General features: G+C 31.0%; 1 protein-coding gene across 3 annotated transcripts; it reads right to left on the bottom strand.

Moving 5' to 3' along the window:
• Positions 1-1559: 1559 nt before the first annotated feature.
• LOC127285832 (uncharacterized) lies at positions 1560-25342 on the bottom strand. Of its 3 annotated transcripts, none has more exons than XM_051312035.1 (4): positions 24155-25342; positions 11608-11704; positions 10088-10261; positions 1560-9738 (listed from the first exon to the last, which is right to left on the bottom strand). In XM_051312035.1, the coding sequence occupies exons 1-4, from the start codon at positions 24209-24211 to the stop codon at positions 8510-8512; spliced, it is 1557 nt and encodes a 518-aa protein (XP_051167992.1). In that variant the 5' UTR covers positions 24212-25342; the 3' UTR covers positions 1560-8509. The 3 variants fall into 3 exon arrangements, with proteins under 3 accessions (XP_051167992.1, XP_051167993.1, XP_051167994.1); XM_051312036.1 differs by lacking the exon at positions 24155-25342 and adding an exon at positions 23466-23486; XM_051312037.1 differs by lacking the exon at positions 24155-25342 and adding an exon at positions 18240-18286.
• Between the last annotated feature and the right edge of the window lie 1692 nt (positions 25343-27034).

The following is a 27034-nucleotide window of genomic DNA, read 5'->3' on the forward strand; positions in this document are numbered from 1 at the left end:
CTATTTTTTTTTTTTTTTTACCAAAGTGGCAGTTTTATTTCAATTCTTATAAGAAAATCAACGCAAATTATTAATAATAATAAAAAAAATGACGATAGTTTTAAGTACGAATTAATTGAGGACGCGCTCGACAGTTGGCGCTGTAAATCGAGATTCGCCCGCTTTCGACTATTTTTTCATAATAATTTCTTATACGCGTTTCGCACAACCGTTATGGTATCCTTATTTTCTCATCTTTTATATATGTTTTTTTTTCTATTCGAAATAATACGAAAAAAATTAAATCACGAATAAAACATTCGAATTTTACAATTTCGGGTAAAAGACAAGGCATATTTTTATTCTCTTTTTATATTTTCGTAACGTTTTTTTTTCTTTCCTCGATTCTCAATTATTTCTAATTAATTTAGCACACGTGAGATATTAGCACGATAGTTCATTTTTTAATAATTTCCTCTCACTCGCACTTACAATAGAAATATATTAAAATTGCAAAGTCTTAGAATGTCGATCGCCATTTTACGTGTCGCTGTTGATCATTTATTCCTTTTTTTCTATTTTTATTTATTTATTTATTTTTTTTTATGAACATTAATATTTTATTATTCGCGACTTCACTCTTTTCAAACACTGAAAATTCATTGAGACAGCGATTTTATTCGTCATAATCGCTAAATACATAGATCAAAATATTCACTCCAGTATGTAATTATATAAAAAGGAACAAAAAAAATACTTTTTATCATAAAAGTGGACATTTTTAATTATACAATTTTTAGAAAACGTACCTCTTTGAAGCCTTTCCCAAAAAAAAAAAAAATGATGGGATATCAATTATATATTATGAATATTTTAATTAATTATTAAATTAATTGTGAATATTAACGAAAAAAATTTTGTTTGTCTAGTTTTTGCAAATAGAAAACTTTAAGCGTTGACGAAATTTCACTGGCGAGAAAAAGATAAGAAATAGGTACATATTTGTATTCTTTCTTCAACAATTTTCATTAATCAAGCCACATTTCTGTAATTTTTTTTATCTTGCCAACATTCCAAAATTTTGACAACTTTCTTTAAACAGGGGAATACCCTTTTTTTCACATATATTATGGATATGCAGTTACGTCATTTTTAAATTTTTACAAAAGATTGTTTTTTATACCAATTGCAACAAAAAAAATAGTTTTTAATATTAATTTTTTTTTTAAATATATTGAGAGAATCAGTTTTAGACGACTTTGCAGAATTGACTTTGATATTTATTATAATTAAAATGATAAAATAAACCAAAATATCTAAATTATAAATTATAAATTCTTTTTTCAGAAATTTTAAAATCAATTTTTTGGACGAGGATCAGGATTGAAATTTTATGTGCATTTATATGTTTATTAGACTTTGGCTTAATTATAAATTTTTTATAATTTTTTATAATAATTATGGCAATTAACAAATTAAAAATGAATGTCAAAAATAAATTTTATATATACAAGATCAAATATATATTGTGAAGCAAGGTAACTTATCTTTATTAAACTAAAAAAAAATTCAAAGTCAAATTTACAATGTCGTTAATTTTATTTTTTGTCTAGCTTCGTTTATCGCTCGCACAATTTTGATAGATGTTTCCTCGGCTTTCTTGTCATACAATATAACTTGGTTTTCATATATCCAAGAACATTTTTCATAACCTCGATAAGAATCGAATTATCCGCTTCTATTTCCATTCGGCGTGAGAAAAATGTAAAGTTATAATTTATGATTGTACATTGTCTTTTTTTTTTGTTGCCTAAACATATAGATAACAAAAACGATTATTACACGCGAAACAATATTATATGCAATGCTTTTTTTTTATTGTAATAAATTCTTTATACAATTCACAACAGAACACATAACCTCAAACTTTATGCCAAAGAGGTTTGTCGAGAGCAATTAAAATTTTTGAATAATATACAATAGAACCTGCAATAAAGAATTAAAATTTCGTGAATTTTTTGCTAAAATGATATCCATGTTTTGAAAGAGGGGAAAATTAGATCTAAGGAATAAATTCAGAGAATTTTTAAATTATTTTAAATTTTGAATTGATTTGAATTGTTTCTGAAAAGGGTCTAACCCGATTAAAAATTAAATCGCTCGCAATTGGTTCCAATCGAGTGGATATCATTTAATTTCAAATAATTTTTGGAAGATCTGGTTATATACTTTTAACTTATGTAACATTTGGGATGTTTTGTCATTTAGCAACACATCCCTGTGTACAACTTTTGAGTTTCACAACCCTGTTCTACGGTTTCCATTGTCTCTACTCGCCATTTGTCATAATTCTCGTCAACTACCGCACTCTGCTCTAGGAAAAATTTAGTAACTTTATAGTTCCTTTTACTTTTAACAATAAAGTCACCAAATTTTCACTAAAGCAGGGTGCGGTAGTTGACGAGAATTATGACAAATGGCGAGTGGGGATTTTGACAAGTGGAGACAATAGAAACCAACCCTACCACACCCTGTTCTAGTGAAAATTTAGTGATTTTATAGTTAAAATTAAAAGTTACTATAAAGTCACTAAATTTTTATGATATTTTATTGTGTCATGCATTTTCATATAGAGCGTTAAAATCCATTTTTTAGTTTTGAGGTTATGTTACAATCTTGCCTTTTTTTCTTTAGGCCTGAGCAGAATAGAAACGTAACCGGAATCGTAATCGCAAACGCAACCGGAAGAATGAGTTAGAGAAGGATAGGTATATTTTTTGTCCTTCTCTAACTTATTCTTCCGGTTGCGTTTACGATTATGATTCCTGTTACGTTTCTATTCTGCTCAGGCCTTTTCCAATTTGACGACATTTGGAAAACTCCTGACACTTCTATAATAATTTTTTTAGTCCATGACGTACAATATAACCAAGCCACGAACTAATAAAATTATTATAGAAGTGTCACGACTTTTCAAAATGCCGTCAAACCGGATGGATGCAATTTGGTGTATAAAAAAAAATTTACATTTCGTATACATTGCATCCGATTGGATCCAATAAAAAACGATTCAACTTTCAGTGCCCTTATTGAATCCTATAGAAACGGATTGATGAAAAAAATTACCCTGATTGCCACTTATTCAGACCAATTCAAAGTTCTATTGGTTTCTATGCGGATTATTTTTTTTTTCAAGAGGATTGAAAAGGATAAAATTTTTTCCTCCTTTTCATATCATGCTTTTCGCATTTGCAAATACAAAGTTCTCAAATCTATTCCTAGCGTATTTTAACGATAAATTTTCCTCCACCTCAAAATAAGAAACAAGCCCATTTAAAAAAAAATCGATAGGAACCGATTAAAAACCAATTTCAGAATTATCTTTGAATCTGATTTATTCAATTTAATTAAATTTCTAAAATTAATTGAATCAGTGCGAATCAGATTCTATAAATATTTATCGGATTCTATCGATTGTTTTTAGTGCTTTCATTGCATCCTGAAACTTAACAGCTTTGATACTTGTCAGGTTCTAAAATATATCGATGTAAGGTTAGTTTCCATTGTCCCCACTCGCTATTTGTCATAATTCTCGTCAACTACCGCTCCCTGCTCTAGTAAAAATGTAGGAACTTTATTTTTAAAATTAAAAGTTACTATAAAATCACTAAATTTCCATTCTCATCAACTTCCTCACCTTGCTCTAGTAAAAATTTAGTGACTTTATTGTTAAAATTAAAAGTTACTAAATTTTTAATAGGGCAGGGTGCGGTAGTTGACGAGAATGAAAATTTAGTGATTTTATTGTAATTTTTAATTTCAAAAATAAAATCACTAAATTTGTACTAGAGCAGGGTGCGGTAGTTGACGAGAATTATGACAAATGTCTTCTGGGAACAATGGAAACCAACTGTATAAATATCGACAAGTTCTTCCGGTTAAAAGATATTTTAAAAAGTCGTGACACTTCTATAATAATTTTATTAGTTTATGGCGTACGCTTGTATTCGCCACTAACTAATAAAATTATTATAGAAGTATCACGACTTTTCAAAAATTCCATCAAATATCACCAATTTATCGATATTTTAATATATTTTCCATTTATATAAATATTTAAAATTATATTTAAATTCTTTAGCGTAATTTTTGAAGTTGTATACACTTTGTATAACAAAATATACATCTAAAAAAAAAATTATATGACAAAAGTTCATCATATTTAATTACGCATGGGAGGAACAAATTCTCGCAGAAGCGAAAAAAGCGAGGTTTAGAGATAAAATTTTATTAATGTTTTTTTTTTATTGATTGTCAACAAATTTGACCACCACTGGGGTACAAACGATATAAGAATCTAAAAGTAGAGCACCAGAAGCCGTATGTAATGAGCGTGAGGTAGCAAGAAAATTTTTTCAGTACAAGACAAAAAAATGACTATATAATAGAAATTTTTTCTCGCCACCAAAAATTGTTTCTCAACAACGGTTTTTGATTTCTAATTTTTTTTTTTTTTTTAATAAATATCGAAATTCGTTTCTGAGCTCAATACAAGATTTTTTTTTGGCAGTGTTATCGAACATTCTTTGACCCCATACAGTTGTCATATTGGAAGACAATTATTTGGTTTTTTTTTTTTAAGATATTTGGCACAGTGATTTTTTTTTGTCAATGAAAAAGTGGTAAAAAGACGCTTCGATTCGGCGAAAAGTATATATAATACGTATTATGTATGCTAAAGTAGAAAAGGTCGGTTAACGAGATGCTGAAAACGGTGTATTTTTAAGATTCGGAAGATTATAATCAATCCGAGTCGATTCTTGTGTTTCACGTAATTCTTAAATATCATTTTTTTTTTTTAATAACACTTTTCTAGAAACTTTGTCTAACCAATAAGAATTGCTTTTAACACTTTTTTTTCCATCCGCGCAAATCCGATTGGTCAACAAAAATATTACACAGATTTTTTTTTTTTAATAACCAATCAAAAAAATTTGCCGACCAATCATCATCAAAAGCATCTAAATAGAATTACTTCGATGAAATTGACTACTACCGATTCGGCTAGAGTTCCTACAATAATAATAATAATAATAATAATACAAACATTTTGCGCGTTTAACAACACACGAAAGTTTTTTAAATACAAAGTTCCCATAAAAAATCTATCGAGTTTTATGCTCTCGCCGCATTGGACCTGCCATATTTAAAATTTTGTCATATTTCACTTCGAATTCATTTTTAACAGTTTTTAAAACACTCCTGCACGCAGAGTTCCATAAAAATCGCTCATGTGTTATTTCGATATCTTGATCCATTTATAATATATTGGATCTGCCATTTTTTAAACTTTCCAACTTTAACGGTCATATAAACAAGCAGAATTCCCAGAACGTGGAATCTTTCATTTTACGTATGGTACTTTATAAAATTTGTTTTAAATCTTAGAAAAAAAAAAATTACTTTCAATTTTATGTGTATTTTTTCAATATTGTAATTTAAATTTCCCGCCTTTCTGCCATTGAATGTGTATTTACAAGAATGCGTTTATAAACTGCGTATTTTCTTGAGTAATAAGTGGAACAAAGATGAGAGTATCCGTCTTTTTCTTTTGTATCAAACGCAGTTTTGTAAACACAGCCTTACATCTTCAAGTACATTAAAGGTGTTTACACACGACTTTTAAGCTTTCAATAATTTCCCAATTAGTTTCCATTGTGCCCATTCGACAAAATCTCCACTCACCAATTGTAATAATTCTCGTCAACTACCGCACCCTGCTCTAGTGAAAATTTAGTAACTTTATAGTAACTTTTACTTTTAACAATAAAGGAACTAAATTTACATTTAGTTAGATTTAGTAACTTTATAGTAACTTTTAATTTTTACAATAAAGTCACTAAATTTTCATTTACATTTAGTGACATTAAGTAACTTTATAGTAACTTTTAATTTTAACAATAAAGTTACTAAAATTTTACTACAGCAGGGTGCGGTAGTTGACGAGAATTATGACAAATGCCGAGTGGGGACAATGAAAACAAACCTCCCAGAAACTGCAAATAGCGCTTTCTGATATCTGAAAATATAAAAAAAACTAACAGTAAATGCAGTTATAATGCACCAATAAATAAAATCTTTGGATAGAATATTTTTGTGTTGATCCACCTTTAAATAGCACTAATTTTAAATGTGATTTATCAGAAAATTATCTATTGGCCAGATGAAGTGATCAGTGAACCTATTTAACTGACACTTAAACGCAAAAGTGAGGTTAGGTTGACAATTGTAACTTCTAAAACGTTTAAAATCAGCATTAGCATATTTTAATGCTTTATAATAATAGAAGAAAAATTTTTGTAGCCGTTAATTGATAATTCATTTTATTAATTTCATTATTATAAAACTAAATTTTAACCTTAAAATTTCGTGTTTTTTAATAATGAAAATTATTAATTGAAGTTGAGATTTTTTTGATGAATTAAATTAAAAAATTTCCACTATGGAATCACTTTTTGTGTTAGGTGTGTCCTTTTCTATCTCATGCATCTCGTTTGAACTATTTTCACGAACCTATTTTGCATTGACCTTATTTCCAGGTCTTTGTAAACCAGCGCCATCTACATCGAAACTAAAAGTTGGAATTCATTTGTTCCCACTCGCCAAAATCGCCATTTGTCATAATTCTCGTCAACTACCGCACCCTGCTCTAGTGCAAAAATTTAGTGACTTTATTGTTAAAACTAAAAGTTACTATAAAGTTACTAAATTTTCACCAGAGCAGGGTGAGGTAGTTGACGAGAATAATGACAAATAGCGAGTGAGGACAATAAAAACCAACCTAAAATTTTTAACTGAACTTACTCAAAAACAAAAAAAAATTAAATGCTTCGTCCTTTAGAATAATTCATTATTGGCAAAAAATGCAGCGGCTAAAACTTTTTTTGAGTTAAAATAAAAAAAAAGTGATGTTACAGTTTTCGTAAAAAAATGCTCATATTTAATTTATCGACATTAATTTTTTTTTCATTATTTCAACTTAAAAAAAGTTTTAGTTGATGTATTTTTTGTCAGTAAATCAATTATCCTAAAGTACAAAGCATTTTATTTTCTTGTTTTCAAGTAAGTTCTGCTAAAAATTTTCCGAAATTTTAGGTTACGGTTTTGGCCGTTCACACTTTGATGAAATCTAGTGAATGTTTAGTAACATTCTAGTAATTTTCCAAAAAATTTCGGTTATAACTAGAAAGTTACTAAATATTCACTAGATTTCATTGAAGTGTAAACGGCAAAATGTTTCTGCATGAGGTAGAGTATGCATGAGTTTCGACGTAGATGGCGCTGCCTAACAAGGACCTGGCCTTTATAAAAGTTGGTTTCCATTATCCCCACTCGCTAAAATCACCATTTGTCATAATTCTCGACAACTACCGCACCCTGCTCTAGTAAAAATTTAGTAACTTTTAATTTTAACAATATAGTCACTATATCTTCACTAGAGCAGGATGCGGTAGTTGACGACAATTATGATAAATGGAGATTTTGTCGAGTTAAAACAATGGAAACCAACCTAAAGACAGAAAAGTTTTTGCCTGACGTCACAAATGTCGTTTCTTGTTTTTAAAAATTACAATACTCGTATATCAAAAAAAAAATTTAATTTCATGTAAAATATGACCCTATTATCTCAATGAAAATTGAAATTGAATATCAACTTATTGATTCCGCATTCTGAAAATTCTGTAAACAACTCAACTGCATAAAAATCGTGCCACACAATCCTAGAATACATCTTTTTTTTCATTACCCGCCATTTTGTTTTATCTGAAATTCTCGAAGTTGTCCATTATTATAAGAACTCTAGATTTGTCACGTGTTATATATTTACTGCCTCTTTTTTTGCTCGCTAGTAGCACCAGGGATGGGGAGTGTTAGCCGTGAAAAAATGAGAAGTCATGAACACACTTTGCCGATGTATTTTTTTTTTCGTATTTAGAATACACTTGTAAAGTACTTTGATCCGATGGTATCATCGATGACACATTTTGTGTCTTATGTTATCTAATTATCGTCCGTTGATTCGATATTGGGTTAAAGTAAACGTCTCGCGTTTTATTTTTCACCGTTTCACTAAACACCACTCACTATCATTCGTCGAATTAAGAAACAAAAGGAACGATGAACCGAAAAAAAGGAAAGAAGATTGCGTCTTCTTTTTTTTTTTGATAGGGCAGTGTGTTGCGGACGGTTACGGAGATGATCCGTATCCCAATGTTTTCCTACAAGTATATATACTATTCAATAATAAGTACATTTCAACAACCGTCTTTATAGAACTAGGTTTATAGATGTATTTTTATCGTATATGATGCATTTTTATTATGAAAACATTTTGAAAAAGTCTCTCTCTCTCTCTTTCTTTCTCGCTATCGTTCTGAATTTTCCAAATTCTGCCTCTCGCTTTTTTACGTACTATGTTAATAATAACCATTAATAAGTATATAATCTATCTATCTAATAAACAGCATTATTAAAGTCTGTCCTCCTCTTCCTCCTCGTTATCTTCGTTATTTTCCTCCGACTCCTCTTTATAGCCGGGATGTTCCGAGATTGCGTAATAATTCCCATTGTAAATAACTCCCAATTCGCGAAGGACATCACCTCGTATAATTGCCTTGATGGTCCAATTATAGCATTCCTCGCTCTCGCTCTCACGATCAAGTCGTTCAACGTCTAGTATCTTTGAGCTGAGTCTTTCGAGAATTATTCCAATGTCTTTAATGCTGAGATGATGTTTCTGGTCCACGGTGAGCTGATCAATTAGAAGGAGAAATTTCTCCGAGGTGACAATCTCATCCTCCATGATTGTGTTCTCGGTCTCAGACTCGGAACTCTCGTGGGCCTCTTGATGATGATTTCGATGATGATGGATGTGAAAGGGTCCTGACGCTCCATGACGAGCGTTTTCCTCATCGGCAATGTCTCTAAATCTCACGTGACCTTTTACAGTTGCCGGTCGTCTTGTGCTGTCGGATAGTGAAGAAGGAGGTTGGGGTGATGGTGTTTGGGTTTGGGTCTGCTGTTGAAGATGATGATGTTGATGTTGAGCGTCTTGAATTGGTGATGTTGCGACCGATTTATGAACAGCGATTCTCCGACCCTCTTCGTGAAGGGCGCAACAATGAAAATCGCATTCAATATTCGGTCCGCCATCGGCTCCATTAACGGGACTTCCATTACGTGTGACGGGTTGATGAATGTGATTGGAGCACTCGGGTGTGTGGATATGAATGGTGGTACTTTCGAAGGAGTTGGTGCCCTGCTTCACGAGCCGTCCGGGCATGTGTGACGACGATATCGAACTAGAAGCGACAATGGGACCGTAGGAACTATTACTCGGACTAGTAAAACTCTTCTGTACCATATCATCATGATTTATCACAGTGATTTGCGGACTACTGTAGCGAGGGCCAAGCTCAACTTGTTGGCTCGATTTTCCATAGTTGAGCTTATCGAGACTCGTTTGAATCACTAACGAGGGACGCTGTGACGAATTAAGGTCCACCTTCTTCGTTGGTGAGTACTTGGAGCTCTGGGAGTCCTGACTTTTTGACTGTTGCACCTGCGTCGAACGCTGATCCCAGTGCAACACCACTGTAACTCGTCCCTTATTGTCCATAATCTTCCACGAGGGCGTCTCATCATGTAACTCCAATGCGTGAATTGTCTCGCACACTATTTTCGGAATCGCTGAAATTGCTGCAAATCAAGAACAAAAATTAGCTAACACGTAGCAAAAAGTACAAAAAAACTATGGCAAAATATTGAGGTAATGGAATTATTACTGTAATTTTAGGTGCTGTGAGGAGGAGGAATAAATAAAAGAAACATTTTATCAAAATCGTATAATGGAAGAGTGAATTTTCCTATATAAAAGCTATTGTAATGAAAAATGAACGAAATCAACAAAAGTAGTTCGACAAGAGACAAATGGAACAATGTGGTGTGAATTCGTGCATGCAAATCAAAAAGTAGAATAAATTGAATGATTCTGTTGGAGGATGATTAGAAAACAAGTATATTATTGAACGAATTTGTGAAAATATACCGGCGCGTATGATGTCAACGCCGGTGGGACACCAGCGTTCTCCATGACGCAGCAAAAGCAGTATTGTATTATTTGCTAGGGTCTTGAAATAATCCCCGTCTTCAACTTGAGTTCCGTCCGATTCAAGCACCAACGATACACTCTCGTTCTGTGGAACTCCCAATTTTTCTTTACCTAATGGCCAGAAAAAAAATTACCAAAATTAGTAATCTCTAGAAATTTTATGCAAACCTTCTAAAAATTTAATAGAAACCAGTTTTTTTGAAATTATCACATGACGGAGCTAATGCAGAATGCAAACCAAAATTAATGAGAGTGAAAAGGATAACGATATCTTTCTGCACTCATGGTTTTTTTACTTTGCGGTTGGTTTCTTTTGTCCCTACTCACCATTTGTTATAATTCTCGCAAACTACCACACCCTGCTCTAGTAAAAATTTAGTGATTTTATTTTTAAAATTAAAAGTTACAATAAAATCACTAAATTTTCATTCTCGTCAACTACCGCACCCTGCTCTAGTAAAAATTTAGTAACTTTATAGTAACTTTTAATTTTAACAATAAAGTCACTAAATTTTTACTAGAGCAGGGTGAGGAAGTTGATGAGAATGAAAATTTAGTGATTTTATAGTAACTTTTAATTTTAACAATAAAGTCACTAAATTTTTACTACAGCAGGGTGTGGTAGTTTGCGAGAATTATAACAAATGGCGAGTGGGGACAATGGAAACCAACCTTGCACTCTGCATTTGCGTCGTTATGCGCCCTAAAGGCCTGAGAAGAATAGAAATGTAACCGGAATCGCAAACGCAATCGGAAGAATGATTTAGAGAAGGATTGACATATTGTTTGTTTAGTTACAAAATTTGACGCTTTACGCGTCCATGTGATTTCACCCTAAATATTCAAAAATATTCGAATTGTAAACTCACCTTTAATCTGTTGTGCTAAGGTTGGTTTCCATTGTCCCCACTTGCCATTTGTCATAATTCTCGTCAACTACCACACCCTGCTCTAGTGAAAATTTAGTGACTATTGTTAAAATTAAAAGTTACTATAAAGTTACTAAATTTGTACTAGAGCAGGGTGCGGTAGTGGACGAAAATTATGACAAATGGCAAGTGGGAACTTTGGCGAGTGGAGACAATGAAAACCAACCCTAACCATCAACACAGGTTAGTGTATTCTACTTATATCTTTTAAAAATGTTTTTTTTTTCTTTATCAGTTTATTTTATGCAATATTTCTTTTTTTTCACACCTCAAAATCAAAATAATATTATTCCCAATAGTAAAAAATGTAGTGAAATAAAAAAAACAATTCATAAACTTTTGAGTAGAGGCTGAAGCAGAATGAAGTTGGATACGGGAACAGGACATGAGATAGAAAAGAACAGAGATAGTTTCTGTTCTTTTCTACCTCATGTCTTGTTCTCGAATACCAATTTTAGGTAACGAAAATTGATTCCAATTTTTGTATCATTTCTATAAAAGTGATCCAAAATTATTATCGAAGCTTACCTCGATGTACCAATTCTTCAAAATTGCTAACAACCAATCCTTTCCTTACGTTACGCCAGCTGTCCCATATCTTAAAAGGTCTCTTGCTTCGTAACTCCTGTGAAAAAGAAACATTTTTAAAAAAAATTGCAAGTTTATTAAAGAGATGAAAAAAAATTTTATAATTTATATTCAAAGCCATCGGCGACCGCAGTAATTTAATTTTCGTCTCAGGCTTCCAATTTTCTACGTTTAATTATTACAAAAAATTGTACTGAGTCAACTTTTTCAATTTTTTTTTTTATTGTATGCGGCTATATTTATCTTCCGAATAATAAAATATAATTATGAAAAATGACTAGTTTAATTGCCTTTAATCGTATGACTAAATTTTATTTAAGAATCAAAAATTTATAGGTTATGTTTATGATAGTTTAATCTATAAATGTTCCACATTAGTTATGTAAAATAAATTTTTATTTTCAATGTAATACAAACTAAATTAATATATTATTTGTATCGAGAATTTATATCTCTGTGTATTTTCACTTTCAAACTATCATAAACATAACCTGTAAATTTTTTTCTACCCTTTCTTTAAAGCGCGTCACAAATTACTAAATTGTTTACTACAGTCTTCTACAATGCCATTATCTTATATTTATCAGCTTGTATCTAATTTAAGAGCTTGTTATGCGGGAGAAAAAAAAATATGTGGAGGTCGAGAATATGTGTGTTATAATACTCTTGATAATCCGCCTAGATGCTAAATGGAGTGTCCATATTGGGTCAACGGAAAATTAATTCGCCCTTTCACTATTTTCAAAAGCTCCAAATGGAAATGAAATATGGAATAAGGATATGACTTTTCCCTGAGATTCTTAGCCCGGATTCATCGAGAATTTGATTCTCATGTTCGCCCAAGCATTCCCATTGAATAACCGTCCATATAGATTAACTTCTAATTGCTTCGATAACTTAAAACTATTTTTTCCATTTTTCATCAAAAAAAGAAGTAGAAAAGAAAGTCATTAATGTAACGTTATGAATATAACGATGGAAAAGTACTAAAAACTACTCTAAATATGAATTAGTAAAATTTTTAACTAATTTTAATATGTAAAACTGACTTTTTTCTTTGATTCAAAAAAATCTATCTTCGTTTCAAAGAAATTTTGTATTTAATTCAAATAAATTTTTCTTTCAAAGGAAGAAAATTTATTTTTGAATCAAATAAATTTTTTTTTAAACTAACTTTCAAAGAAAATTTTATTTTGAATGAAAGAAAACAAGTCAAAGAAAGAAATCTTTTTTTTGAGTGAAGTTTAGAAGGTCATATATATATATGTATTGCATGAGAAGAAATTAATAAAATATAAATTTCAACCGCTTTTACCAATACAAAACCCATTTAGTTAACGCCAGGTGCATTTGTGCGAATAAAACAGGTCACAACCACTACTATCACTCTTTTTTTTCTTTTTGTGCCTGTGGCTGGAGATTATTTATTATACTTAGAGGTCAAGGGGCACAGGTAATTGCAAGATTATTTCTAATGAACATGAAGGTCTGAAATTTAAATATATTCCTCTCATTTCCTTTTTGACTGATGTACATATATATATATACATATACTTCTAACATTTTCTAAAAGTCAAATGCAGCAAAATTGCATTACTTTTATAGAAGATTGTACTACACACTCTTTTACAAGAATTACAAAAAATTTATTTTAAGAAATTTTTAAGTAAAAATAATAAAAATTTGTACTTTTAAATGATTTTATTGTAATTTTTTATTATTTTCATAAAATTGTTTTATTTTAACTTGTTTTATACCTATAACAATGAATCTTTTCAACTAACGCACCCTGCTCTAGTGAAACTTTAGTGATTTTATTGTTAAAATTAAAAGTTACTAAATTTTCACTACAGCAGGGTGCGTTAGTTGACGAGAATTATGACAAATAACGAGTGGGAAGTTACAGTTATGCCATGACATAAGGCTCGATTCACAATGTTTCGAGCAACTTTATATGAAAATATACAGTGTTTTGGTTGGTTTTCATTGTATCCCCATTCGCCATTTGTCATAATTTTCGTCAACTACCGCACCCTGCTCTGGTACAAAATTTAGTAACTTTATAGTAACTTTTAATTTTAAGAATAAAGTCACTAAAATTTTCACTAGAGCAGGGTGCGGTAGTTGACGATAATTCTGACAAATGGCGAGTGGGGACAATGTTAACCAACGTTTTGTAAATTTTATTCAAAAATTGAAAGAAAAATGTATTCTAGGACCCAAATTAATGGTGATGAAAAACACAATCTGTCAGTTAAAATTGTGGTTTATGCATTTCGTCCCATATATTTCTAATGTTTGTTTATGTACTGGCTTACGTCCATCTTGAATTTTTCCCCACTCAATTTGAACCCCCTAATGTTTAAATAAATGAAATAATGTAAATAAAATTTTTAATTCCATTAAGTTAAAAAAAAAATATTATATAAATTATTATAAATAAAATAATAATAAAAATAATATAATAAATGATAATAATAAATAATAAAATAATAATTTATAATAAATATTTATTTGTAATGAAATAAATTTTAATTTCAGTTTATAATTTTTTTACTTTGGGTTAAAGAAACAATCAGACTTTCTTTTTTATAATTTTATTAGTAGATTGGGTCGATTTGAGTCAGACATGTGACTGAAGAAGTAGAAACCTCTTGTCAGTAGTAAAAGTAAATATTTAGTCAGACTTTTAAACCGCATTTCACAATTTTATCAGTAGTATAAGCTATAAGAGAATATTTAGTTGGAGTTACTAAATATTTATAATATAATATATAATATAACTGTTGCAAAATAATTTTTAAAAAATTATGTTAATTTTTTCTTGATACCAATACAGATGAAGATTTAAACAATTATTCATTTAATTAAGATCGAAATTTCCCCTTCACCGTTCCAAAATAATATACAGAATTTTTCTCTTTGGTAAATTAAAAAAATAATTTTAAATAAAACAAAACAAAAATATAATAAGGCAAAATTATTAAATGATATTAAATATGGAAATTTTATTAAGAAAAAAAAATTAACACACTAAATTTAAGGGATGATAACATAAAGAAACAACAATTAACAAAATAGAAAATAAGGGGATAGTAATTATCCGAAACAGAGAGATAAGAAAAAGTAATTAACAAGGAGCAGTATTCAGAAATTCGTAATTAACACAAATGCAGATAAAAAAAAAGTTCAAATTAAAAAGTAATTTCGTTAAAACTTTTATTTTTTTCTCTCCTTTCTTTGCGTTGTTTCGAAAATTATTTTAATGTTATTCATAATTGAAAATTATAATTAGAGTTTAATGTTACATTTATTTTCAAAGATAGGCAATTTTCCATAAAGGTTCAAAAGGAAGAAAAAAATTGAACTTCTTCGATATTTTTTAATATCTTTATTGACAATTTTTTTTAAATACTTTTTCTGTATGATTTTGAATACCTTATGGATTTTAAAAAAATTCTAGTTTTTGAAAGAATAAAATTTTTGTGAAAAATTTATTTTTTTTTTAATTTTGATAACGAAAAACATTTTTTAGATCCTAAAAAATGTTAGGAAAGAAATTGTTGCCTATAATAATGAAAACAGTACACCGATAGAAAAGATTTCTTTGATTTAAAGAAACCAATTTCTTTGACTTGATTTCTTTCATTCAAAATAAAATTTTCTTTGAAACAAAAAAAAGGTGGGTAAAAAGTTGTAAAGATAGAGGATAAAAGTCGTTACAGGGTAAAGAATAAAATTGTGATGGATAAAAATGTTACTAAAATATTACTAGAAAAATGGATGTCATATTTGAGTAAACTGTCTAATTTTAATAAAATTATTAGTAATTTTACACTTAACTTTTTAAATCCACAAATTTTTTATAAATAAGTAATTGCATGTGGAAATATTTTGCCTATAATTATTGTCTATTAATAAAAATATCTTTGACTAATACAACTGACAGCTGACGACAGTGCGTAAATAATCAGAACTGGGAAATTACAACTCAACGTCTGTATTGTTGCACGAAAGCAGAGTTGGGTAGTAACTGAATTTTTTGTGCATATTAGGCTGTGTCAGTTCATCGAGATATTTCGAGTTCAAAATATGACGTCAGAGGCCTGGAGGGACAACAAACAGACGACACAATGTTATTCTTACGGGGAAGAAAATTTGTTTCCACTTTCATCAATTTTATTCATACTTTAAACACGGAAAACGCTTGTTGACATATAATAAAATTAAAATGTGTGTTGATAATTAATTTTGTTATATATTTGATTCAATTGCATTTATATATTCTCTGAATTCGTGATAAAATATAAATATTGAGGATATATAGAAAAGTTTGTTTACTAATCACATTTTACATTTTAATATTATTAAACAATATCCAGTATGCATGTTATTAAAAAAGATATAAAATATATATTTTAAGTGGGAATTACCGCAGCAGTAAAAGATTTCAAGTTAGTAAACAAACTTTTCTATCCTCAATATTTATATTTTATCACGAATTCAGAGAATCTATAAATGCAATTGAATCAAATATATAACAAAATTAATTATCAACACACATTGTAATTTTATTATATGTCAACAAGCGTTTTCCGTGTTTAAAGTATGAATAAAATTGATGTAAATGGAAACTAATTTTCTTCCCCATAAGAATAACATTGTGTCGTCTGTTTGTTGTCCCTCCAGGCCTCTGATGTCATATCTTGAACTCGAAATATCTCGATGAACTGACACAGCCTAATATGCACAAAAATTGCAGTTACTACCCAACTCTGCTTTCGTGCAACAATACAGACGTTGAGTTGTAATTTCCCAGTTCTGATTATTTACGCACTGTCGTCAGTTGTATTAGTCAAAGATATTTTTATTAATAGATAATAATTATAGGCAAAATATTTCCACATGCAATTACTTATTTATAAAAAATTTGTGGATTTAAAAAGTTAAGTGTAAAATTACTAATAATTTTATTAAAATTAGACAGTTTACTCAAATATGACATCCATTTTTCTAGTAATATTTTAGTAACATTTTTATCCATCACAATTTTATTCTTTACCCTGTACCCACATAGCACGACTTCTTGCTGTGAGGTTACTGTAAGAATATCTGTAGGGTTTGTAAGGTTACCGTGTAAGCCTGCAGTAAACTTGAGGTCATCTTAAAACTTCCGCCTTACAGTAAGCTTACACAGTAAGGTCGTGGTAAGTTTACATGGTAAGGTTGTGGTAAGCTTACATGGTAAGGTTGTTGTAAGCTTCCCGTAAGGTTACTGTAAGGTTGCTATAAGGTTACTGTTAATATAAAGTAATATGAAAATATATTAAAAATAATTATATTATAATATATATATTATATTATAAATTTTTTTGTATAAAAAATGATATATTTGGTAAAGTACTTTATGAACCCCAATAGGGTTTGTCAAATAAAAGTTACTGCGCAGCCGTATGTGCCAAAGAAAACTACTGCGCATAAATATTAATAAATTTTATTTACATGTTTATGTTTACAGTAACCTTACATCAACCTTACAGTAACCTTAAAGGAAGCTTACAACTATCTTACCGTGTAAGCTTACCACAACTTTACCATGTAAACTTACCACGACCTTACTGTGTAAGCTTACCTTAGCTTTACTGTGTAAGCTTACTGTAAGGCGGAAGTTTTAAGATGACCTCAAGTTTACTGCAGGCTTACACGGTAACCTTACAAACCCTACAGATATCGTTACAGTAACCTCCGAGCAAGAAGTCGTGCTATGTGGGTAACGACTTTTATCCTCTATCTTTACAACTTTTTACCCACCTTTTTTTCTGTGAAGCTTTTTTTGTTTCAAAGAAAATTTCTTTGATTCAAAAAAATTTTCTTTGAATGAAAGAAATTTGTGCATTAAATCAAAGAAATTCTTACATTGATATATAGAGTCAAAGAAACATTTATTTGAATTAAACAAAATATTTCTTTGAAACGAAGATAATTTTTTTGAATCAAAAATAAGAAACAAATTTTTTTTGAATCAAAGAAAAATTTGTCAAAGAAATTGTTTTCTTTAAATCAAAGAAATCGTTTTTCTGATTGTAGTTCTTTTTAAACATTAAATATAATATAGAAGTTGAGAAAAATATTTTTTTCGAAAATCTGAAGTTTAAAAAAAACTGCTGAAAACACACTTCTTGAAAAGTAGATAAGGACAACCTTTCAAAGAAGAAGTTTGAAAATTCACGCCCATGTATGCAATTTCACCATCAGGATAACTTGGCACGAGGTAAAATTTAGTCCACCAAAAAAACAAGATTTTACTCCAGATTTGTTATATACCCAAAATGTTGAGGATGAATGCAAAAAGTGAGATCCTATTCATGTATGTGTGTTTATATATATGAGTCAGATGTGTGAAAGACACTGAGAGAAAGAGAGAGAGATTCAGAAAGTGAGAATGAAAAAAATAGGAACTCATTTCAAAAGTGTTAAAAATGGTTATCACTTATTTTTACAAAAGGATTTATTTCAAAAAAAAAATTTTTTTTTCTGTCGAAAATGAATCTTTGGAAAAAGAAAATACTGACCAGCATGAAAATGAAGCAGCCTCAGCAGGGAAAACGCGATGTTTGGATCACTCCTCGTTTTCAACAGGGTGGCGCTAAGGACATTGTGCGCAGTCGCAAGCTCAACTTATGGTCGAAAACACTGACCTGATTCAATCATTCTCCGAGAAACGAAGGAAAACGATCGAGGTATATATATATGTATAAGTAAGGAAAACCATGCACTGCGTACAAATCGAAAAAGCTAAAGTCTTTAAAACCCCAAAATTGGACGTCAATCATTGTTTAAAGGTGTTTATATAGCTGGATTTAGAAAAGAAATCTACTGCACATTTTCACATATAACCAATTCTGTAGTTGTCAAAAATTTTCTCCATTAAAATTTCATTGATGTTTATATATAATATATGATCTTGGGAAGGTAAAAATTTGAATAAAATTCAAAAGTGTGTCGTTATAAAGAAGCAACGTTTTTAGCTAAGGTTTGCCATTCTCATAAGGTTAAAATTTATTAAACATATAAATTACACTTCAATATATCATATAAAAATGCAAAAAAAACTATTTCGTTGTGAGTTAACAACAATATAATATACCTAAAATAGGCTTAAGCAGAATAAAATCTCTAATTGTAAATCATAAGTTTTTACATGAGAGAGAAAAGGATAGAACAATCTGTTGTCCTTTTCTCTCTCATGTAAAAGCTTAAGATTTACGATTAGAGGTTTCATTCTTTGACCCATTGGTTAGAACATAGAACATATGCTAACACGTCAAAATAAATTAATCATTGTCAAAAAATATAATATACCCAAGCATCACGGAATATCCCCTGAATATCCCTTGAATACCACCGTGGAATATTCCCATGATCTTCCAGGAAAATCAAAATATCCGCCTCATGGAAATATTCCACGGTGACATTCAGAGAATATTCTAGTGACATTGAAGGTAATATTAAAGGAATATTCCAGTGATATTGAGGGAATATTCCACGGTTATATTGAATTTTTTTTTAAAGGGTTGAAATAATAGAAATGTGTTATAAATTGTTATTTGAATAAGCAGGAAGATTAAAAACACATTTAAAAAAAATGCAATATAACCGTGGAATATTCTCTCAATATCACTGGAATATTCTCTCAATATCACCTGAATATCCCCTTAATGTCACTGGAATATTCCATATGAATGTCACCGAGGAATATTCCCTCAATGTCACTGGAATATACACTGAATGTCACTGTCTGTCTGTGGTACTCCAGGGATATTCAGGGAATTTACCGTGCTGCTTGGTATAATAAAATAAAAATCGTTTCACACTTATAGAAATAAAATTTAAACAGGCAGAAGTCATATTGAAAGACTGTAAAAAATCTTTTTGGAGATTGTACATTTCAGTTCACTGTCAACTGAACTGATACATAATTATTATGTAAAGCCGATTTTAATTCTTGACATAACCTCAAAAATTAGTTTTACCATAAAACAGTGTTGCCAAGTTAGTGGTTTTCCCACTAAATTTTGTAAGATTTTGGTCCTTCAGTAACATTTTTAGTGGGAGAAATATTTTAGTAGGAAATTTAGTATATTTTTTCGTCTTTAGTGGATTTTTTTTAGTGTTTTCACCTAAATGTCATTTTTCCTATACGTAATTTGTATCAGAAGTATTAAAAGTACGACCACTCTAAGTATAAATTAGAATTTCATTGGCTATACTGATAATAATTTTATTAGTTTATGGCATTATATACGTTGGTTAAGGTACATTTACACCTTCGGTAAAAAATTTTTCACTTTGTATTTTCCGAAATACACGTACCTAATTAGTTGTCCACAATGAATTAGATTCTGTACAACCAATCAGGTTTGTATTTTTCTAAAAATGCAAAGTAAAGAAAATATTTTACTTTAGATGTAAATGCTCCATTACAATTATACCTAGGCCATAAACTAATAAAATTATTGTAGAAGGGTCACGACTTTTTCAAATGTCGTAAAACAATGACAGCATTGGTTGGTTTCCATTATCCCCACTCGCCATTTGTCATAATTCTCGTCAACTACCGCACCCTGCTCTAGTAAAAATTTAGTGACTTTATTGTTAAAATTAAAAGTTACTAAATTTTCACTACAGCAGGGTGCGGTAGTAGACGAGAATTATGACAAATGGCGAGTGGGGATAATGGAATCCAACACAATTGGGTGTAATTTTTTTTATTTATTAGGCTGCTTCCACAATAGCTAAATCGTATCGTCTTAAAGACAATTGTTTAGAACAAGACGATGCGCGCGCATCGTGTAATTCTAAAAAATCCTCTACAAGTCAATGCGATTTAGCTATTGTGGAAGTAGCCTTATAATACTGATAATAATCAAAGAAAAATTATATTTTTAAACTATCTAAAATATTTTCCTTCCATCATTTCTTTTTAAAGTAATAATTTTTTTGAATCAAAAAAAACAAAGAGTTAGAAATGAAAAATTAAATTGAAACACAAAAAATATCCGATGCACTCTCTATTTTTATATGTCTCTCTATATAGTATATGAATTGGATAAATTCTGATAAGAGTTTTTCTCATTAACTAAAGTGTATAATAAGTGTTACGTATTTTACGTACACCGACAAATACTTTAACGTAATAATACGCATAAATAGAATTTCAAAGAAAAGCAGATCTCGATTTCGTAGATGAATATATTTACCTCAAATATTTCCATATGCAAATTCTAAGTTTCTGATTGGCTCTCTAGTAAATATTCTTAGGGAAAATGCATTTTCATGCATTTTTGATCAAAGTAAGAAAAATACTTTCGTCAAATCACCCAAAAATCTATATATATATATATATACTGTTAAATTAACTTAAGATAAGGTTAGGTTAGGTATAAAAGGTAGCTAAAAAATAACCTTTCAACTATGACATAATTTTTAAAAATATTACACGATTTTCTCAAAAATTTCCTTTTATCAAGAACATTGAGAAAGTTTAGAATATATGAGATAAATAACAAACTTTTGCCCGTAGCGCTGCAAAAGCAAAAAGTGCGAGGAAATAATGAAGAGAAGAATATGGGCATCAATGACTTTTTGAAAAAAATGATTTCTTTGAAACAAAGAAATATTTTTCTTTAAATCACTTATTGAATCGAAGATGCAATTTGTTCGAATTAAAAATATTTTTCTTTGCTCTTACGAAATATATTTTTGATTTAAAGAAATTTGTGCATTAAAATTTATTTCTTTGATTCAAATAAAAAAATTTTGTAATATCAAAGAAATATTTCTTTGAGTAAACAAAAAAAAAAGTAAAGAAATAATTTTTTTAAACCAAAAAAATTTTTCTTTGTTTCTATATAACAATGCGCAAATTTCTTTGATTAAAAGAAATTTTTTTTTTTTGAAATAATGAAACCTTTTTTTTGATTGTATATAAAAAAGACATTTACACATAGGAATAATCAATTGCACTGAACGTCTCTCCATCAATTATTGGCTAAAAAGCTGCAACTTACATATTATGGCTTCCTCCTATAAGGATTACGAAACACCTCGCATTGATAATTAAAGTTATTCTAAGCCCATATAAAGTCTAGATGTACTTTTCTTTATTCCGCAACTAATGTGCCAATTTAACTTTTTTTTGCGAATTACTCGAATCAGAAATTAGAAAAAAAATAAAAAAATTCTTCTCAAAATATATGAAATTATATATTCAAAAATCTTATATGTAACGCTCCACGAGAAAAGGGACCTTAAAGGCACAAAATTTAAGGTTATGTTTAAGCTTTTTATTTGTATAGAAAAACCTTTTTTTTACATTAAAATAATTTTGAAATTTTAATTGTATTTTTTTTGAAACTATATTAAAGAATTTTTAAGCTTTATCTATATTAAAAATAATAATTTTCAATAATCAATATTATTTAAAATTATTTTCTTCATTTATGTAATATTTATGTATCGACCTTCAAAGACAAGGTAAAAACAAAAAAAAAATTATTATTTTCATTAACCGATATAAGGTCTTCTAAAATTATCATCAAGAATTTATAAAATTTCAGTATTTATAAAATTAACCTACATGATCGTTAATTATAAATTTTTTTTAAAAATTACAATAATTTTCAACCAATATTTGAATATTATTTCCATACTAAGGATTTTCGTTGTGTTGAAATTGAATAAATTACAATTCTTTACTAACTAAACGAAAAAGATAAAATGTTAAATAATAATTATTGAACAATGCTTAAAATTAATTTTTTTAAATTGTACAATTGTTTTCAAAATTAAGTAAAATTAATTTCAATTATATTTTTCTTTAGCGATGAAATCAATTTTCAGTTTGAGGTTATGTGACAGGGTTGAATTACTTTAATAAATATTTTGTTTTATTTTATGTTGTTAATATTTTAATTTTTAAGTTAATTAATTTAATTGAGTTTAGATAAATAAATATTTAAACTGAAAAAATAATTTATTTGATTCAAATAATCGGTTACTTGACTATTATCAAATAAATATTTGCATTAAATAATTATGAGCGAATTAAATGGTATTTGTTTCAAATACAGAAAATACTGCAAATACATGTAAATACTGTTTATTTAATTCAATTATCTGGTTTCGACAATTATTTGGCTCAAGTAAATATTTATCTGATAATAGTACCAATAATTTTGAAAGTAAATTTACCGATTATTTGAATCAAATAAATTATTTTTTCATTGTAGTTATTAGGTTATGCGAAATAAATGCTGTTTTTCCAGTTTGACGACGTTTGAAAATGTGACACTTCTATAATAATTTTATTAGTTTATGGCATATGGCGGTTACATTATACGCCATAAACTAATAAAATTATTATAGAAGTGTCACATTTTCAAATGTCGTCAAACCGGAAGGACAGCAATTATGTCCGTATTATGTTTTAAATAATAAAAAGAATTAATTCTTTCAGGACCAGTGTGGTTTTCAAGCAATATATTTTTGCTAACATAACTTGATTTTTAAAACTTAAACTATTTTTTATAATCTAGTAAACCAATTCCAAATTACAGACAAAGGAACAATTTCCTCAGTTTCCCTGAAAAATTTAGTTTAAAAATAAATCTCGGTCTCCTTAGAAAGTAGTCCTCAAAGGATTAATGATTTTTCCTTCATTTGCAAACAAAAAAAAAGCTGATTTGAATTTTTTTTTTTTTGCAAATGAAGGAAAAATTTGAAAAAAAACTCATTACCAGCATGAGGAGCAATATATACACGACGAGCAATGGAATCCGGCAGGTCTATCCGGATTGCGGTATATCGATTGGCGGTGGGTAAACAATCGTGTATAGATGACGAGAGAAATGTCGATCCGGAAGTCGGCCAGTATTAAAGGGAAGAGCATTTCCGGCAGTGGAAGACAGTGTGCACTTGAGAAAAGCTCGTCGATCGTTTAAACAACTCGACACTGACCATGATATCGACTAAACTATATACCACCTATTGCTATACTGTCGCTTGTGAGGCAAAGTCGATTAATTGAGACGCAAGAGTGTGCAGAGAGGAGAGTTCGGAAGAGAGAGAGAGAGAGAGATGTTGGTGTCACGGGGTCATGTCGCCGGAAAGTAGGTCAGGCCAGTTATTTGGAACAGGGAAGGGTCCACCGGGGAGGCAGCAGTGTGTTCTCGTTTTATTTGGTGAATCGAACGGAGGGTGTTCGAAGGGTGAGGAAAATGAAAAAAAAGACGATTTGATGAAAAAAATTTACAATTCTAGAAAGTTTAGTCTTCATGCAAAAAAACTGTTTAGCAACAAAACTGAATCCAAATCCTCTTTCTTGACTAATTAGACCCATTGGATTAACTTCTAATGGAGGAGGAAATACTAATCTTAGGGAATAGAAGCAATAAGGATGGAGTCTGGTGGAGAATCAGGTGCGTACCTCTCTTGCCATTACGTCATATCCCTGCAGGTAAGGGATCGTCCCACGAACGCTCATGCGAATGGGTCCAAGGATTCGTTCATGTCGGCGAGGATTGAACCTGTCGATTCAGGCATTTGTCATCAGCATCCAGAGATAAAAGTCCAGAGAAGCCGCTTTTTTCGAAAAAAGCGATATTAACGCGCCGGTACAAGGAACACAATCAGGACGACGACGACGTTTAGGGAACTTAATGTGTATCCCATCGTCGCGACCGCGTCCACCAGGTGCGCGAGCGATGGCCCGATCTAAGATTTTGCTAACACATATGGGGGCAGATTGTAACAGTGGCTTCCTCCCGGCGGTTACTGCGGCGACTCCTAGTTTTAGATCGATTCTCTCTCACTCGGTGTTGGTAGAGAGAGAGTTGAGAGACACCCTTATAGCGCGCACGGCCTCACCCTCTATATATGTATATATATGTCCCACCCTCTGTGTGCGACTCTTTCTCACCGACGAGCGACGACAGCCGCGCCCCTCCGCTGCATTTTCCCACTTTCCCAAACCCTCCCCTTCCTTTCCTTCTTCTTCTCTCATCTAGAAACAAAAAACCCGTGCCTTCTAGCCCCCTACTACCCCTTTTTATAGCCGCTGACTCTCCTCTCAACTCTGATCGTCAAGCACTCCCGCTAGTAATTCTACCGACCACTCGACTCCTATAGAGAGAAAACCTCCCCCCCACACCCCTCTTTCATCCTTACCCCAGAAGTCCACGAAAGACTGCTATATTCTTGTGCGAAACGAGACTCCATGCTAGATCAAGTTGAGAAGCCATTTTGATGCGCAGTGGGTGGTATTTGATGCGGGGGATGTATGTTGGCAGATTTCCAAAATGTTCGGCTCTTGAAAAAAAAGTAATACCGTTTTTTTTGGCAATTATATTAGGAGTTTGTAGTTTAATTATGAGAATTTATATTTGTTGAAATTTACTGCCGGCAAGGTAGGTATTATTTATTCCAATAAAGGGCGGATGAGTTTACCAAGGTAGCAAATATTAATAAATATTTTAGTGAACTTGGGCTCAAACGACACTTGAGGTCTCTGAGGGTACTTCAGTTATCAACAAAGTAGAAATATTAGGTCGGCAAAATAGATATTTATTCGGAGATATATTTCATGGGTGTTGGTATAATAAAACTGAAATTAATTTCTTAAGTAAAATGATCATGTGTGTAATTGAATGCTAGTTGGTCTAACTTTGGAATTCGTTCGAACTAATTTCTTCGATTTTGATGAGGAGGTCTTGCTCTTCTGGCTTTCGGATCATCTCTTAAGGCCAGGTCCAAGTCGTGTCAGCTGTTCCTTTGAAGTTTCAATGGAACAGCTGACACGACTTGGACCTGGCGTCTAATTTGTCGATCTCTTCTTTGTTTCAGATCATCTCAGTTACTGTCCGTGAAACATCGACTCGTCTCCAGATTCATGTCTGGTGGATTGGTAGCTGCGTGCTTAACTTTGGCCGTGTGAACATCGGTGGGAATAATCCCAATATTGCCCTCTGCGTGTCGTAAAAGACGACTAATAAGGAAAAAGCAGCGGTCATGCTCGTGGATTGGATAGAATCCTCAGACTGATACTCGCACCTGAGTCTAATTGGACTTAGACTTTGGGGCAGTGGTTAAAAGCTCACATCGCTTAGAGCAAGACACTGGAGAGGAAGCTAATTCAAAAATGATTTCTTCAAAATTGTCGACGTGTGAATTGCGGCATAACAACTCGGGCAGGAACCTGCTTAGTTCCTAGGAATTGGACAGGTCCCGCCCTAAATTGAGGGTCCGTGGTGTCCTACAGGTACAACGGACGCCATCTAACCTCTTTTTCGATAACGATGTTCTACATTGTAACGCAATTCCCGTTGTTAAAGGCGACTAATAAGAATGAGTGAGCAGTCAGGCTAGAGGGTAAAGGCCAAAACAGAACAGCTTCGTGAACGAGTTGCATGCGTTAGAAAAGGACAGAGATACGTTTGTCTCCTTTTCTATCTCACGAACCACGTTCGCGAAACTGTTCTACGTTTGCCTTTAAATAGAATCCTCAAACTGTCACTCGTACCTCTGAGTCTAATGCTCAGAAAGCTTTCCTTTCTTAAGTGAGGAAAGAGTCCTGCTTGGTCATTTGGCGTTGGACTCGTGGTAGCAGTGGTTAAAAGCTCACATCGCTTGGAGCAAGACAATGGAGAAGAAACTGATCTAAAAGTGATTAGACTTCTGAAACTGTTGACGTGTGAATTGCGGTATAACAACTCGAGCAAGAATCTACATAGTTCCTAGGGACTGGCAAAATCCTGCCCTAAGTCAAGGATCAGTAGTGTTCTATCTAAACCTACGAAAAACGATCGCTTTTAATTAAAGTGAGAGTCAGTGGTGTATTACGATGATTGTTGAACGAATGTTTGAACGACGATATACAGTGAGAGTCATGAATCAATTTGCGAATTACTGGAAAAGATATAAGTTTAACGAGGACTATCCAGTTCGATGTACTGACTGTTCTTACATTTTCCTTAGGGTACAGTCACAACTCAGCTACTTAAGTAGGGTCATTATGGTAACGTATAAGAGTGAAAGAAATAAAAAACATTCTTTATTTCTCTTACTCTTATACGTTGCTATGACAACTCCAGTTAAGTAGCTGAGCTGTGTTTGTACCCTTAATCTCGGTGGATTGGTTATCGTTTGTCCCCACTTGCCATTTGTCATAATGCTCGTCAACTACCGCACCCTGCTCTGGTAAAAATTTAGTAACTTTTAATTGGGGACAATTGGGAACGGTGGTCTAGTAACAATCTAGTAATTTTGACCCATTCTCTCCCTCCATTTTGTTTTTTCTACTCTTTCTAAC

The sequence above is a fragment of the Leptopilina boulardi genome, unplaced genomic scaffold (genome assembly GCF_019393585.1).
Source record: "Leptopilina boulardi isolate dan_hultmark-lab unplaced genomic scaffold, ZJU_Lbou_2.1 LbouV2_341, whole genome shotgun sequence".
In the NCBI taxonomy this organism is placed as follows: Eukaryota; Metazoa; Arthropoda; class Insecta; order Hymenoptera; family Figitidae; genus Leptopilina; species Leptopilina boulardi.